Source organism: Cheilinus undulatus, linkage group 8, assembly GCF_018320785.1.
Source record: "Cheilinus undulatus linkage group 8, ASM1832078v1, whole genome shotgun sequence".
Taxonomy (NCBI): domain Eukaryota; kingdom Metazoa; phylum Chordata; class Actinopteri; order Labriformes; family Labridae; genus Cheilinus; species Cheilinus undulatus.
Genome location: NC_054872.1, coordinates 34,904,437 through 34,919,550, shown reverse-complemented (window position 1 = coordinate 34,919,550; position 15,114 = coordinate 34,904,437). Strand labels below are relative to the sequence as shown.

Sequence of the window (15,114 nt, the reverse complement as noted above, 5' to 3'; positions counted from 1 at the left end):
AAATAAGAGACAACCCATTATTGAGCATTACTTAGAGAGCAAATACTGCCCATGTTGGATTTAAACCATTCTAACTATTCTAGTAGCTCTCCACTGGTCATCTTATCAAATATACTGTCATTGTGCAAAACTTTGTTTGTCTGCTTGCATTACCATGAATAAACTCTCCATGTTTCTCTAAAGCACGTTCCTGGTTTTCCCTGTGAAAGCCACAATCAACAACAGTTGTTGTGAACCAGGCCATCTGCAGAGTTGCAGATCTGTATGTCTGCACAAAACCATCCATGTCAATGTTGACCATCCCTTAAAACACCTTTAATTTTTATGAATAGAAAATTAGAGTCGTCTGCTTTGAAAAATCTGAATGTTTTCTTACAAAATAGCTATTGATTAATGAAGAGAAAAAACTGTATCATTCAGAGAACTGAAAGGACACACTGACATTATACATCTGAACACTTAGTCAAGTCAGGTCATTCTAGACATTGCTTTTTCATTTGCTGCATGAATATCCAAAAGCATTTTACATGTCTCTTAAAAGGTTAAAAAGAGTAATGTGCAGCATTCAAGCGCACCACCCTAAAGAACAGCAGATGTTTGCTTTTCCAGCACCAGATTATTTTTCCAAGATCCTGATTGGTCAAAAACAACCATAGGGGTGTGTCTGAGGAGCGGAACAATCATATAAAAACCAGGGCTCTACCCAGAGTCCTTCATCAACAGGATCACTCAGCAATCATGAGGTCTCTGGTCTTTGTTCTGCTCATCGGAGCTGCCTGTAAGAACTTCCGCTTCTGCACGTGATGACTATTTGAATCACTGAATGCTAAAAACTTTTCTAGGTTGTTTACTACTTTGTCTCCTGTGTGCTTTCAGTCGCCACTGACGACGACAAGATCGTCGGAGGGTATGAGTGCACACCCTACTCTCAGCCCCATCAGGTCTCCCTGAACTCTGGCTACCACTTCTGTGGAGGCTCCCTGGTCAACGAGAACTGGGTTGTGTCTGCTGCTCACTGCTACAAGTCGTAAGCACAGTCGTCCTGTTTTCCTGAAGTGCATGCTGGTTCATCTTTGATTGGTCAGTTGTGTGTTTCTCTCTCTAATCCTTTCTTTCTTGTTTTTTTCAGCCGCGTTCAGGTCCGTCTCGGAGAGCACCACATTGGAATCAACGAGGGTACCGAGCAGTGGATCAGCTCTTCCCGCGTCATCCGTCACCCCAACTACGACTCCTGGAACATCGACAATGACATCATGCTGATCAAGCTGAGCCAGCCCGCCACCCTCAACCAGTACGTGCAGCCTGTGGATCTGCCCTCCAGCTGTGCTCCCGCTGGCACCATGTGCTTGGTCTCCGGATGGGGCAACACCATGAGCTCCAGTGAGTAACAAATCTTACGCTGTTTTCTTAACTTCTAAGTCTTGACTGCCTTGTACAGTAAGCCTCAACTTTACATTTCTCTTGTGATTTCCAGCCGCTGACAGCGACAAGCTGCAGTGCCTGAACATCCCCATCCTGTCCGACAGGGATTGCAAAAACTCCTACCCCGGCATGATCACCGATGCCATGTTCTGCGCTGGATACCTGGAGGGAGGCAAGGACTCTTGCCAGGTATGTGATGAAATTTTTAGGCAGCAATAATCATGTGAAAGCCTTCTTGCTTGTCCAACTTTATCACGCTTTTATAACCCATCACTCTGTTCTCAGGGTGACTCTGGTGGCCCCGTTGTGTGCAACGGCCAGCTGCAGGGTGTTGTGTCCTGGGGATACGGATGTGCCGAGAGGGACCACCCCGGCGTCTACGCCAAGGTAAAGCCTAAATATCTCTTCATGACTTCATCAAGTGTCCAGTTAGAATTAACCAGTAAAGCTGCTGTGCTGACAAACCTTGTTCTTTCTCTGTTCACAGGTGTGCATCTTCAACGATTGGCTGGAGAACACCATGGCCAGCTATTAAGCCCTATCTTGTGAAGACCATCTTACTCTGCTGCCTCTTTTGTCTTTCGAACTCCAGTTTGTTATTGTAGAGTTTTGAACAATGCGCAGCCACTTTCCATCTGAGTCAATAAAGTCTTGTAACTTAAATCAAAAAAACATTTTCTCCTCTCATTTTCTAAACCTTTTAGACAAAAGTGTAGATAAATGTGTCATTCTACATCCTAGTGATGCATTTAAAGTTTAGATGTACTGATGCTGGCAGGACCCAGGCAGGGTTCATCTGCATGTTTAGAACAACACAAATATGTGTTTTGAGAAAAGCCTTGGCCGTTTTAACAGAAATAACATAAAGGTGCATTATGAGAAAAAAATATGCATATTTAATGCTACAAACAGCGCACATGGTGATAAAACTGATTAAAACTTCTTTAAGCAGACTGTAACTGCAGAATTCAAAGCTTTATGTGCGCTGGCAACTTACTCACATTACTGTGATGTGTTTGCATGACTTCTGTCACCAATTTTTCCCCATCTATCTGTGTGTGTCTTCGTCTTTGAATAACGATATCACTGAAAAATTAAAAGAACATTTGCTCTTGCCAAGCAATCAATGTATAAACTGTTTGGGTTTGACATAAATACCAGCAAAAGAGTCAAATGCATGTGGATTTCAGCCATGGCAGGTACTTCATTGACTCCCACTGGCCACTTAGGTGGGTTAAATTTATTCCTGTGCTTTATTCTAACTTTTTTTGACTTGGTTGTTTGTACCAGTGTTTGTGAACACTGTTACAGTGGTAGATGGTTGTTGCAACAAGGCCTTTATGTATGTAAAGGGGGCAATTTTTCCCCAAAATTACAGACATAGTGCCAGATATGTGCTCACTTTAGACCACAAACTTTGGTTTGGGGAAGGTCAGAGCCTTTAAAAAAACTCAGAGGGTGATTGGATGAACATTCTGTCTGTCACATCTTTACAGGCCAATCAGAGCCACAAAACATGGTGTAGCTGCTACCTAGCTTTACCACTACCGAAGAAGTAAACTCCATAGAGAACTGCATAACACTGCGAGCCATTGCAACTGTAGACATGTCAGTACACGACTTTTGTCGTTTTTGAAAAGAAAACAACTCACTGCTGTTCTTTGTTCTTCTTTAAATGAAGAAATGTCACCAAGTTCTGATAAAACTGGCGCTTTAGCAGCATCCCCTTTCTGGCAGCGACTCCACCGTGCCAGAAAGTACTGTCCCTCGACGCTGATTGGTTCTGTCACTTTCTAACCGGGCCGGACCAGTTCACACAGGAGCTTTTCAAGCTGGATTCACCAGTGAGAAACACGGAAACAGGCGTATCTATCTGCTTTGCAAGGTCAGTTTTCTCCAGGATGGATGAGAAAAAATACTTCAGAGTTGGAAGTACAGTGTTCATTTACATTTCTAAGGATTGTAGATCTAGTTTAATTAGATTTAAGCATGGTAAATGGTAATCCCATATTAATTCAAAGTGGCCAGTAACTTCGAGAAACTACTAGCCACAGTGGCTGCTGAGCAAAAAGTGTTAATGTTAATCCGTAGTTATATGTGTAATCATGATTTTTCAAAATACAAGCAATTTTTCTGACAACCCCAGGGCAGATAAAGCCTCTCACCACATCTATAATTCTCAACGAGTCAGGATCTAAAAGTGGGTCATAGAGCTCTGGAAATGAAAATCATCAACATAAAAAATAGTAAAGCGGCGGGGAAGCTGATGCTGGTTGTCATTCATCATTCAAGACAAAAGAAACAGAAGTGAACAGTTAGATTTTATGCAGCCAATTTAGTACAACATGACACAAATATGACAGAGTACATGAAATATGGATATGTCTTTCTGTCTCTTCAGATAAAAACCTCAGTTTGAGGTGTGAAGCCAACAAGACAACATACTGTGATGTTTTGTTCTGTCTCTAATATGATCATTTTTATTTGGGTGGATGGAAATCTGGTTCCCCATTTGTTGTGCTAGTGTGGGGGCAGACCAGTTGAGACAACTGGTGTAGATTTCTTTTGTAAGTCATACAGTGGGAGTGTTTTTGTCATAACTTGCTGAAACTACTCATACTGGCTTTATTGCAGTTTTTAACCATATTACATGAAAAAATGTCAAATTGCTGAAATGAAATGCATTGAACTGAATACAATTTTTAAAGCAGTTGCTGCAAGGCTGGAGTGAGTCAGTGACTCAGTGTTTGAGAAAAGCTCCACCTGGACCTGAATGAGGCCGAGCTAAGGTCACAATACTGATTACAGCCTTTACAAAACAGGCTGTACTGTAATTTAAAGGCACTTTAGAGCGACAGCATCTCAGACAAATATAATACACATGGTTTCAGTGTTTAAATTCAAACACAAATTTGAACCAGGCTCGTCCTCAGCTCTCCCAGAGAACAGGTCAGTATGACTGGAGGACGAGTCTGCGCTGCTGGTTAATGTAGAGGATGAAGCTCCAACACGGGTCATGAATCTGTGTTTGTGGGAGTTATGAGGATCACCTTCAGAAATCAGAAACATGCGGTTTTAGTCAGTTGAAGGCCCCAGGTGAAGGGCAGAATGAAAAGCATTTTGCTTCAAGCAATCAGAGCAAGCAAAGAATATGTTCTGAAGCATTTCTCACACAAAGACAACACGGCACTCAGAAATAAACAGTGCATGCTCACTACAGGTGCAGTTTCATTTCATCTGACACAATTCATAATCCACTAATCTGTGATTTGATGTTTCTATGTAGATCTACTTATAATTTGCTCAGACAAAGTGGGGCTTTTAGATTTTTTTTTGTCTCAGTAGGAGGTCCAGAGGTCCTTACAAGGGATTTTTTTGAACATTCAACCTATTTTGATGCTGTTTTATGCAACTTTATTCACATTCTAAACACTCATCTTATTTATTGAAATCATTGTAAGCAAACTTTACATTCATTGCACATCTTTGCCTATGTCTTAAGACTCCTTGGTGCATGAGGCCTCAGGCAAGCCTACCTTTTCCTTATGATAAAACCATGGGACATGGGGAGGACACTTATCAGGTCCCTGAGAAAGTATGCAAAAGAGAAGAGAAATGAATACCTTCAAAACAAAAAAGGCTCATAACATGTAAAAAGGTTGGCACATTTGCAATGTAGCACATTAAGACCAACACTAATTATTCTTTTCAGAGTTAGAAAGATGTTTCCCTATCATTCTTTTGTCCTTGAATGTCTTTGCAACTTTCATAGTGACTGAAGCTACAAAGCCGATTTCCTCATCCTGTCTTCTTAGGACTGTTACAACTCATAGAGGAGGAAAAGACTCCTGCCAGCTGTGTAACTCTGCTGTCAAAGTGTACAAGTATCTAAGGCTGTTTTAGTATTCTCTTATACAATCTGAGACTTTATGCTGTAGCCCATGCTTTTTCTCACTGTCTGTGTCTCAGGCTGACTCTGGTGGTCCTGTTGTAACAGTAGGCTGAAGGATTTTGTATCAGGGGGCTTTGATTGTGCAGAGAAGAACTACCCTGAAATCTGTGCCAGGATAGAAAGAAATACAGTCCCCATGGCAAAAATGTTCTCAGCTTTCTTGACACAGAAATGTTCTCAGAACTTGGTGTGACTGAAAGTTTTCAATATACTTTTGCTATTCATGCTTCCCTCTCACTCTTGCATCATTCCCGAATTTTCACAGACTGGCTGCAGAGCACCATGACCACTAACAGCTTAATGATACTTCTATTACAGCTGATTTCTGGACTGTAAAATCCTGTGACCAGGAAGTTCTGTTAACATTTTGGAGGACTAATTAAAAAAAAAGAAGGAAGGAAGAAAGAAGTGCAACACCTATATTTTTCATAAATACACTAAATTTGTACTTCCTCTTTTCTTGACCTTCTGACCTTCAAGAACATCTTGGCAGCTAATGAAACAAGGTTAACAATGTAATGCAATATCAGCACAATCGATAACTCTTAAAATCTAATTTTATTCTCATTATGCTAAACAAAGACCGTACAAGCCATGTTATACAACGATTAGGGAGTGTCTTATTTAGACATGAACTTGATATACAGGTACATCTCAAAAAATAGAATATCATGAAAATTGTCAATATTTTTTGTCACTCATTTCAGAAAGTGAAACCCATATATTATATAGGCTCATTACACATAGAGGGAAATATTTCAAGCCTGAATTTCTTGAAATGTTGATGATTATGGCTTACAGAAATGAAAACCCAAAATTCAATGTCTCAGAAAATTAGAGTATTACATAAGATCAATTAAAAAGGATATTTAAAACAGAAATGTCAGGCTTCTGAAAAGTATGTTCATTTCTATGCCTTCAATACTTGGTTGGGCCTCCTTTTGCATGAATTACTGCATTAATGTGGCATGGCATGGAGGCCATCAGCCTGTGAGACTGCTCTGGTGTAAAGTAAGCCCAGGTTGCTTTGATAGCGGCCATCAGGACATCTGCATTGTTGGGTCTGGTGTCTCTCATCTTCCTCTTGAAAATACCCCATAGATTTTCTGTGTGGTTCAGGTCAGGCCAGTTTGCTGGTCAGTCAAGCACAGTAACACCATGGTCATTGAACCAGCTTTTGGTACCTTTGGCAGTGTGGGCAGGTGCCAAGTCCTGCTGGAAAAATGAAATCAGCATCTCCATAAAGCTTGTCAGCAGAAGGAGGCATGAAGTGCTCTAAAATGTCCTGGTAGATGGCTGCGTTGACTGTGGACTTCAGAAAACACAGTGGACCAACACCAGCAGATGCCATGGCAGCCCAAATCATCACTGACTGTGGAAACTTCACACTGGACCTCAAGCAACATGGACTCTGTGCTTCTCCAATCTTCCTCCAGACTCTGGGACCTTGATTTTCAAATGACATGCAAAATTTACTTTGATCTGAAAAGAGGACTTTGGACCACTGAGCAACAGTCCAGTTCTTTTTCTCCACAGCCCAGTTAAGACGCTTCTGACGTTGTCTCTGGTTCAGGAGTGGCTTGACATGAGGAATGCCACATTTGTAGCCCATGTCTAGGATTGGTCTGTGCATAGTGGCTCTTGATGCGCTGACTCCAGCCTCAGTCCACTCCTTGTGAAGCTCCCCCAAATTCTTGTATGGATTTTGCTTGACAATCCTCTCAAGGCTGCGGTTCTCACTTATGCTGGTGCACCTTTTCCTACCACACTTTTTCCTTCCACTCAACTTTCTATGAATATGCTTGGATACAGCACTCTGTGAACAACCAGCTTCTTTAGCAATGACCTTTTGTGGCTTACCCTCCTTGTGGAGGCTGTCACTGACTGTCTTCTGGACATCTGTCAAGTCTGCAGTCTTCCCCATGATTGTGTAGCCTACTGACTCAGACTGAGAGACCATTTAAAGGCTCAGGAAACCTTTGCAGGTGATTTGAGTTAATTAGCTGATTAGGGTGTGACACCATGACTTTCCAATATTTGAACTTTTTCGCAATATTCTAATTTTCTGAGACATTGAATTTTGGGTTATCTGTAAGCCATAATCATCAAAATTTCAAGAAATAAAGGCTTGAAATATTTCACTCTATGTGTAATGAGTTAATATAATACATGGGTTTCACTTTCTGAAATGAGTGACAAAAAATATTGAACATTTTCATGGTACTCTCATTTTTTTAAATGTACCTGTACAGCCATGTGCATACATTTTAGGGCTTTAATGATTCATCACAGAGCCCTATGTGTCACTACCCAGGGCTGAAGAGAGGGGGGAAGGTGGCAAGAACCCAGCTTGACACACACATTTGTCCCTCGGCAGCCAAGGTCAAGCTCGACAGCATCCTTTTGTCCAGACCTTTTCACTTCTGGTGAAATAGCCAGAACCCACTAGCATTTTTTTGCCCCCCTAGAACGGTGATTTTAATCTTTATTGTCCAAGGCACACCTATGATCAAGGCAAAACTTCAAGGAACACCAAAACCATATCTATACTAAATAGCCTCTTACATGTTACAGTAAATCCAGGCAGGCCACAGAGTCAAGTGCTGCCATATAACTGAGATCAGCTGATCTCACACAAACCCTCATCAGCTGACAGCAAGCTGATTCATTTAGTTATGATGCTATACTCAAACTGCTCTTGCCTGGCAACGCTTTACTGCTCCTTCTGCAAACTATCTTTCACAACCCTCCTCCACCCCAGCTCCTCTTTCATTCTGCCTCTGCCTTCAGCATAAAACTCACCAAATGACCACGTATTTATTTCACATTTAACTAATTTAATCCATTTTTTTTTAATCAAAATAGGTAAAAAGTAACATTTCAAATCATTTGAGAGCATTTGTTTTTGTTTTGTTTGTTTTTTGGAAGGCATCTGGCAACCCTCTCACAGTGTCTTGTGTCCCCCAAGGGGTGCAGATCCCACGCTGAGAATCTAACCAGCATAAACTTGTCTGAAACATGCCTAAAAGTTCCGCACAGTACGATACATGACAAAAAACAGGCTTATGTTGACTAAAAATAACACATAAAATAACATAGGGAGATCTTTCCATGGAATGTATTTTAAGACAATAAAATCAAACCGAAACCCTTTGTTATTTCTTTAATTTGTCAAGAAAATGGGTAATATGTGGACTTTTAATTTGCTCTGTCGTGTCTCCCTGGATTTAGTTGTTTGAGCGGAACTAACGCTCAACGGTTTCTTTTTGAAGCCGGACATATTTGATGACGCACCACCAATGACAACCCCCGTGAATAACGCGTTGACTGTAGTGACCTCTCTTGTCCTAATATCCACGCAACTTAAGTACTTTTGAAACAGATGAAATTCCCTTGGTTACTTTATTCGTGCATATAGTTTAGTTTTTCCCTTCGCTTGTCGCGGAGTCGAGTCTAACCGGACAAGATGCGTCTCACGCTGCAGATGATGATCTCTCACGGCCGGGTGGCCCGGAAGATGGGTCTGGGTCCGCAGTCCCGGATCAATATGCTGCGGAACATTTTGACAGGACTGGTCCGACATGAGAGGATAGAGACCACTCTGGCCCGAGCTGATGAAGTCCGCTTCTACGCTGAAAAGGTAACCATGCTGCTAGCTAGCTGGCTAACAGGACGCTAATGTGATGAGACAGTGTCCAGTAATGTCAACAATAAAGAAGTGGAAGATAAAATTAGAGTTTAACGTTGTTCAGGGTTTTATCAGTGACTGAATATGTAGTGATGGTTTAGCCCAGGGGTATGACCATCAAGAGACAATTATTAACATATCTGAAGTTTCAGGTGATGGCTTGTTAACATTTATTTATGATGAACTAAGAAGACTCGTTTATTTAATTATCATCTTTCAAACATAAATAGTACTCAGCCCATAGTGCGTAATAGGGGAACAACTGATGGGAAATAAAACAAACAAACAAACAAAGGTTGGATATGGAAAGTGTAAAATATTCCAGTTTACTTTATAGCAGGGGTGGGCAACCAGTAGCCCTGGGGCCACATGAGGCCCTCCACCTCACTTAAGTGTGGCACCCGAGTAAACTTCAAACAGCAACACAAATTTTCTTACTTTTGTGCTAAGTTCATATCAATACTAGAAAAGCACTCGGAGAGCGCAGATCTCAGCCATTAGTCGTATCTCCCAATAGTGAAGAATCCTTTAAGAAATTCCTGGATCCGTCCCCCTGTGCCTACCACCACGGCATTCACTGATTACTCCCTACCGGGTGGGGTGGAAACTCGGGGATGCAAAGCATTGGCTTCGCTACGGGTGGACTGTCGTGGCAGAAGCATTGCCTGCTGGTGCCAACAGATGAACTGACAGTCTCACCCATGGTCTCACTGGACGACTGGAAGTCATGGCAGAGGGTGAATATTCCTCTATTCCTCCCAGCATTGTGAGTATTCTCGCTACAATTCGCTGTCTTTCTCTCTGTTATGCTCCGACTCGTTTGAGTAGAAACACCCCCAAAATGCTGCTGGGATTGAAGTTACTCATGTTCGCCATCTCCTGGTGTAAAGTGATAACAGCGCAGGCCTCTGCCATTAGCCCTATCTCCTAATAGTACAGAATGCTTAAAAATATTCCTGAATCCAGACGGTGAAACGAATCACTCTCAAAATCTAATCAGTTCTTTCATATGCCATTTCTGCCATTTCCTGAAAATTTGATCAAAACGTGTCCACAACTTTTTGAGTTATGTTGCTAACAAATGCACAAACGACCACATGTACAAACCCACCCGATCACATAACCTCCTTGGCGGAGGTAATAAAGAAAACATGAATAAACTGTCATGAAAATGGAAACATTTCACTAATAATTTTCTATTACTGGTTTATTACTTTAGAGAAGTTCATAGTTACAGTTGGTAGTAATTGTTTCTGATAAACCTTTCTATCTAAATCATTTAATGAGTTTGTAAAAAATACAGTGCATGTAAATATATTGAAATACCAAGTTACTATTATGTTCACTGCAGTGAAAAAAAAAAACTGAAATTGACTTAATGCTGTGTTTATCTCATAAAATTAATTTATTTTTGCACATGAGCAAAAAAATTAAATGGTATTATAAATGATCGTAAAAGCAAAAAAATCTTCCTTTCACTGAATCAAGGCCAATATCATAAACACTAGAAATAAACAGTACAAAACAACAATTAAATCTAAGGTCACAAATATTTAGTAATTTAAGCACAAAAGAGCCTTTTGTAACAGTGTTTCCAGTAACCAGATGAGAACCTTGCGTCACTTATGGGCTGTGTTAGCAATATTATGATTTGATTTTAATCCGTCAACATCAGTGCTTCATTTTCTGTTTTGTCTTTGTTTTTTTTTTTGTTTGTTTTTTTTTTTTTAATATAGTTCCACATCCAGATGTCAAGGTTTTGATTACAACATCGTGCACACAAGACCACAGAAAAAAATGAAAACGCTGTAGTAAAGTGATTTACTGCACAATAAATCTGTCTCTACAATAAGGACAGTACTACACATTCACTGTTTCTCATGTGTTTTTGTGGTCATGATAATGTTTAACTTTTTTTTTATCATAAACTAGTGCATTAGAGTAATTCACCACTAAATCCCCTCAATTTGCTAGCTCAGTCTTATTATAATTAAGATATCTGCTGAGAATATATTTTTCCACAGACAAATTAAGCTCCTACTGCCTTCAGTTTCTTATGTATTTTCTCATAAAGCACAGCACTTCCTGCTTATGAGTGCAGCTGAAAAAAGAAGAGCCTTTTTCAAAATGATAGTTCTATTTCCCCTCTTTCAAATGTATCTGCTTCTTGGAAAAAAACTATTTTTTCAAAATCAACATGGAAGCTTCAATCCTGTTTCCTCCATCAGCTGGGCACTAATGTACAGCTGATGGAGGAGACAGGAGAGTCTACGGGCTGAAGTTTCTGTGTTGAAACTTTAGGGGAAAAAAAGATGAAGGTTAAATCATTTTCAACAGGCAGCTGAAATTGAAGAATGGGAAATAGAAATATTGTTCTGAAAGGCTCTATGGCTTTATGATAAAAATACAGAGTGATAAAATTAAAGAGTGTTAGAGCTGAATTTGTTAGTGGAAAATAATTTATTCTCGGTGGATATCTATGTTGTAACGAGACTGATGTAGAAAATAATATTTGTGTTTTTATGAGGTGTGCAAATCTACTGCTGCACTACGACAGTGATGACAGTGATTGCCATGATTATTGATGAAAAAAAGAAAGATGGAATCATTTCCAAAATTAATGGCATGACTAGTAAAATTGGCATTTATAGCCCCCAGAACGAGAATAACAATTCCCCTTTCCACATGTATCTGTTTGCACCGTTCTAAATCCAGCTGTCTGTGCCTTGACAAGCTGAATCACAGGTAAATACACCAGATGGTTTGGTTTGAGTTGCAGTGGCTCAGTTCAGACTGCTGTGACACTCACACATGGCAATTGACTGCAACCATAGCGCTCATGTCCCTGTCTACACAGAAAACGTTTACCTCTGGAGCCCATTTCCAAATTGTTCCATTTTCAGGCACTCGAAACCCATAGGATAGCTGAGGAGAGACGGTAAATATGGGAGACAGAGAGTGGGGGGAAGACATGTACCAAACAGCTAGACCGAGAATCGATCCCCCAACCGGTGCACTGAGTACAACAGCCTCTGCTCTACCCACTGAGCTAAACTGGTTCCAACTTTGTCATTTTTGATTCACTGTAGTTGGACCACAAGTGAGAAGTATAAAGAGGAGTACAGTAAGCTCTTGAAAGCTTTGTTTTAACATCATCATCACTCACATCATTCCTGATAATGTGCCCCAGATTTTTCTCTTTTTCCACCACACTGAGGGCCAGATCAGAGATAAAGAAAGACAGAAACTGATGCTTTTGATCATCTTTGGCTTTTAATATCATTATGACACTCTTTTTACTATTATATTTGATATCGTAGTGCACTAGTAACTAGCGCAGATTCTGAGAAGCTGCTGTAAGGCAAAAGGATGGCCAAGTCACCAGCATACATCAGATGATTAACAAGTCAATCACCCACCATACATACAGTTTCACACCTTTTTAACTCTTCAGAGAGATCATTCATATACATATTAAACAGGAGAGGTGATAGAATACCACCTTGTCGGAAGGGTGCTGATATACCCTTGCCCCATCAAACTAACATGGTTTAAAATACCAGAAATGCAGTATTATTAAATAAGAAGGTACTTTCATCAACAATTTGCCATGATTAAATCTATGGAAAGCTTTTAAAAAATGTGTTCATTTTGTTATTTTCTTGATGCAAAAAAATGAATCAAGGGTGCATAATGATAATAAAATATTGATAATCTAAGCAATTAGAAGTTAAGGTAACTGGTCATTGTAATGTCATGAGTTATACATTTGTTGGTGTGATTTGTGTTAAAAGCTACACTGTACTGGAGATCAGTGTAGTCCTTCTTATAGATGTCTGCACCTTGCAAACTGCTAGAGATTGTACTGTAGTGGTAACAAAACTCTACAAATTCACAGGCACTGAGATTATATTTAACAAGACTAACAGGAAAAATATTCTAAGTTTGATTTCTCCCTCACCCACGCTCTGGTTCTCACCATAAGCGTATTCATGTTTCATTCCTTCCAGCTGATCGACTATGCCAAAAAGGGAGACACTGATGAGAAGGCGATGAAAATGGCAAGCTTTTGGCTGACGGTACGTATCTTCTGCTCTCTCATCTGTGTGAAGTTCCATGCTTCCTCCCTCTGAATGTAAAGTAGTCGACAGGAAGTTTATTTTTAATGAATCATCTTTCTCTTCTCAGGAGAAGGATCTGGTCCCAAAGCTCTTCAAGGTCCTCGCTCCACGGTTTGAGACTAAGTCTAACAGCTACACACGGATGGCACGCATCCCAAGCAGACAGAACCTGGACAAAGCCAAGATGGCCGTCCTGGAGTACAAAGGCAATCCCTTCCCTCCTCTTTATCCTGTTAAAAAGGAGAATGAACTCACTCTAATCAACCAGCTGCTGAAAGGCTACAGAGAGGAGAGGGCACAACAGTTAGCTGCCAAATCTTAATTAGAAGAAGACACTGGCAGATGCTGCTGACTGTGGCTCATAGAGGCTTGTGTAGATCTTCACTGGGAAGAACAGTTGTTTCCAGAGTCTGGAGTCGAGATTTTTCTGTTCAAGGACAATTGAGAGATTATGTATCAATAAATATTTTGTAACAGGAGGAACAGATGTCTGCCTCTTTCATTTTACCACTTAGTGAGCTGGTTATTGTGTTGTACCATGATGCTGGGTTTCACACAGAACTACCTTTTCTGTACTTACGTAATAGCCATGTCCCACTTAAGGGGCTGCATTCTTTGGAGGGCCCTCTATCACAGCTCTGGGTGAAAGGCTGACCAAATTAGAAGGCTCCACAAATGCATCCTCCGTCCCCTTACCATAACCCTTACCCTAACCATAACCCTTACCATAAAAGATTCTTCTTTCATGGCTTAACATGTCCTGATATTCATTGCAGTAGCAGAGTAAAGCACTTTTAAACATGATTGGTTTTAATCATAGACTGTAAAAGGTATTCAACAAAGTCTGACTGACATCACCCATATGATTACTGAAGCCCTCTGAGCCAATCCACAACAGTAAAATATTGGAATAAACTGTTTCAAACTACATTTCAGTAAGCCTAGGAGCAGAGGTGGAGCTGAGGCAGGTCTTAAGCCTCCTAACAGTTGCAACGCTCTGGCCTGCAGTCTTATCAGCAAGGCCCCTTTTTATGCATAACTTGCATCCTTAAATCCAAAGTGGATGAGCTATAAAAATAATCACCCCCCTACAGAGTGTGCTAAAGCTATTCTGACCAGAATAATTTTTTTTGCCGCTTGGTGCCAGCAGTTGTGTTTATGTGCCCCATGTACAAAGGCTGGAACTCGGCAACCTGGGTTGAAGTCTGGCCTGTAGCTCCTTTACTTCATGCCGTTCCTCACGGTCTCTATCTACTTTCCTGTTTCCTAAAGGCTTGTTTACACGAGGCTCATATGCACATATGAAAAAAGATCTGGGAGCTTTAAACAAAACCAACCGTCATTACCCTCATTCTGACATGGGCCTGTTACGGTCAAGTGGACACTGAAAACTAATCCACCAGAGAAGCTGCTCTGTCTGTCTTAGACCATAGAAAGAAAGGCCCGTCTTCTGCTCAGCTATGCTGCTGTAGTTGTCTTTGTGTCGGTGAGCTAACATCATTGATGTTTGTATTTTCTAACTGCACCCAAAATTTGTCGATATTTCCTCTGAAAATTTGATTAAGTTCTGCCTTTTTCAAATGATTCGTCTTCAATGTGTTTTGCTACTCTGGGTTGAACTGTTGACTGCAATGCTCAACACTGGCCCCATGATTGGCAAAGGTTTTGCAACATTTGGTGTGTACCCAAGAGAGTGAAAAAACCTACGAAATGATTATGGACAGAAATCGATAAAAAGAAAAAAAAAAAGATAAAAACCCTGAGCTGCAAAACCTGATTAGAAAACATTTAATAAAGCAGAGTTAACAGTGTGCATACAGGAAAAAAGCCAGTCCTCCATAAATGATTCCACTGCAGCCATCTACGTAGCCTACATAGATAACGGAGCTATGGAGCTAATGCTGTGCTCCATTAAATTCGGAAGTCAGAGC

At 40.6% G+C, this 15,114-nt stretch overlaps 2 protein-coding genes across 2 annotated transcripts; both read left to right on the top strand.

The window, feature by feature from the left end:
• Nucleotides 1-710: 710 nt before the first annotated feature.
• Nucleotides 711-2,094, top strand: LOC121513754 (trypsin-1-like). Its single transcript, XM_041793706.1, has 6 exons — nucleotides 711-778; nucleotides 877-1,027; nucleotides 1,130-1,380; nucleotides 1,475-1,611; nucleotides 1,708-1,809; nucleotides 1,910-2,094. Exons 1-6 carry the CDS (start codon nucleotides 739-741, stop codon nucleotides 1,955-1,957), a joined length of 729 nt encoding a protein of 242 aa, XP_041649640.1. The 5' UTR covers nucleotides 711-738; the 3' UTR covers nucleotides 1,958-2,094.
• Nucleotides 2,095-8,655: 6,561 nt separating this feature from the next.
• mrpl17 (mitochondrial ribosomal protein L17) lies at nucleotides 8,656-13,657 on the top strand. Its single transcript, XM_041793716.1, has 3 exons — nucleotides 8,656-9,014; nucleotides 13,073-13,141; nucleotides 13,251-13,657. The coding sequence occupies exons 1-3, from the start codon at nucleotides 8,841-8,843 to the stop codon at nucleotides 13,503-13,505; spliced, it is 498 nt and encodes a 165-aa protein (XP_041649650.1). The 5' UTR covers nucleotides 8,656-8,840; the 3' UTR covers nucleotides 13,506-13,657.
• Nucleotides 13,658-15,114: the final 1,457 nt, after the last annotated feature.

Bases quoted from the DNA above. Each gene is read 5' to 3' on its own strand.
- LOC121513754 (XM_041793706.1), top strand. From the start codon at position 739: ATGAGGTCTCTGGTCTTTGTTCTGCTCATCGGAGCTGCCT. The intron at 779-876 runs GTAAGAACTTCC...GTGTGCTTTCAG, and splicing joins TCTGCTCATCGGAGCTGCCT to TCGCCACTGACGACGACAAG. The intron at 1,612-1,707 runs GTATGTGATGAA...CTCTGTTCTCAG, and splicing joins GAGGCAAGGACTCTTGCCAG to GGTGACTCTGGTGGCCCCGT.
- mrpl17 (XM_041793716.1), top strand. From the start codon at position 8,841: ATGCGTCTCACGCTGCAGATGATGATCTCTCACGGCCGGGTGGCCCGG. The intron at 9,015-13,072 runs GTAACCATGCTG...CATTCCTTCCAG, and splicing joins TCCGCTTCTACGCTGAAAAG to CTGATCGACTATGCCAAAAA. The intron at 13,142-13,250 runs GTACGTATCTTC...TTCTCTTCTCAG, and splicing joins TGGCAAGCTTTTGGCTGACG to GAGAAGGATCTGGTCCCAAA.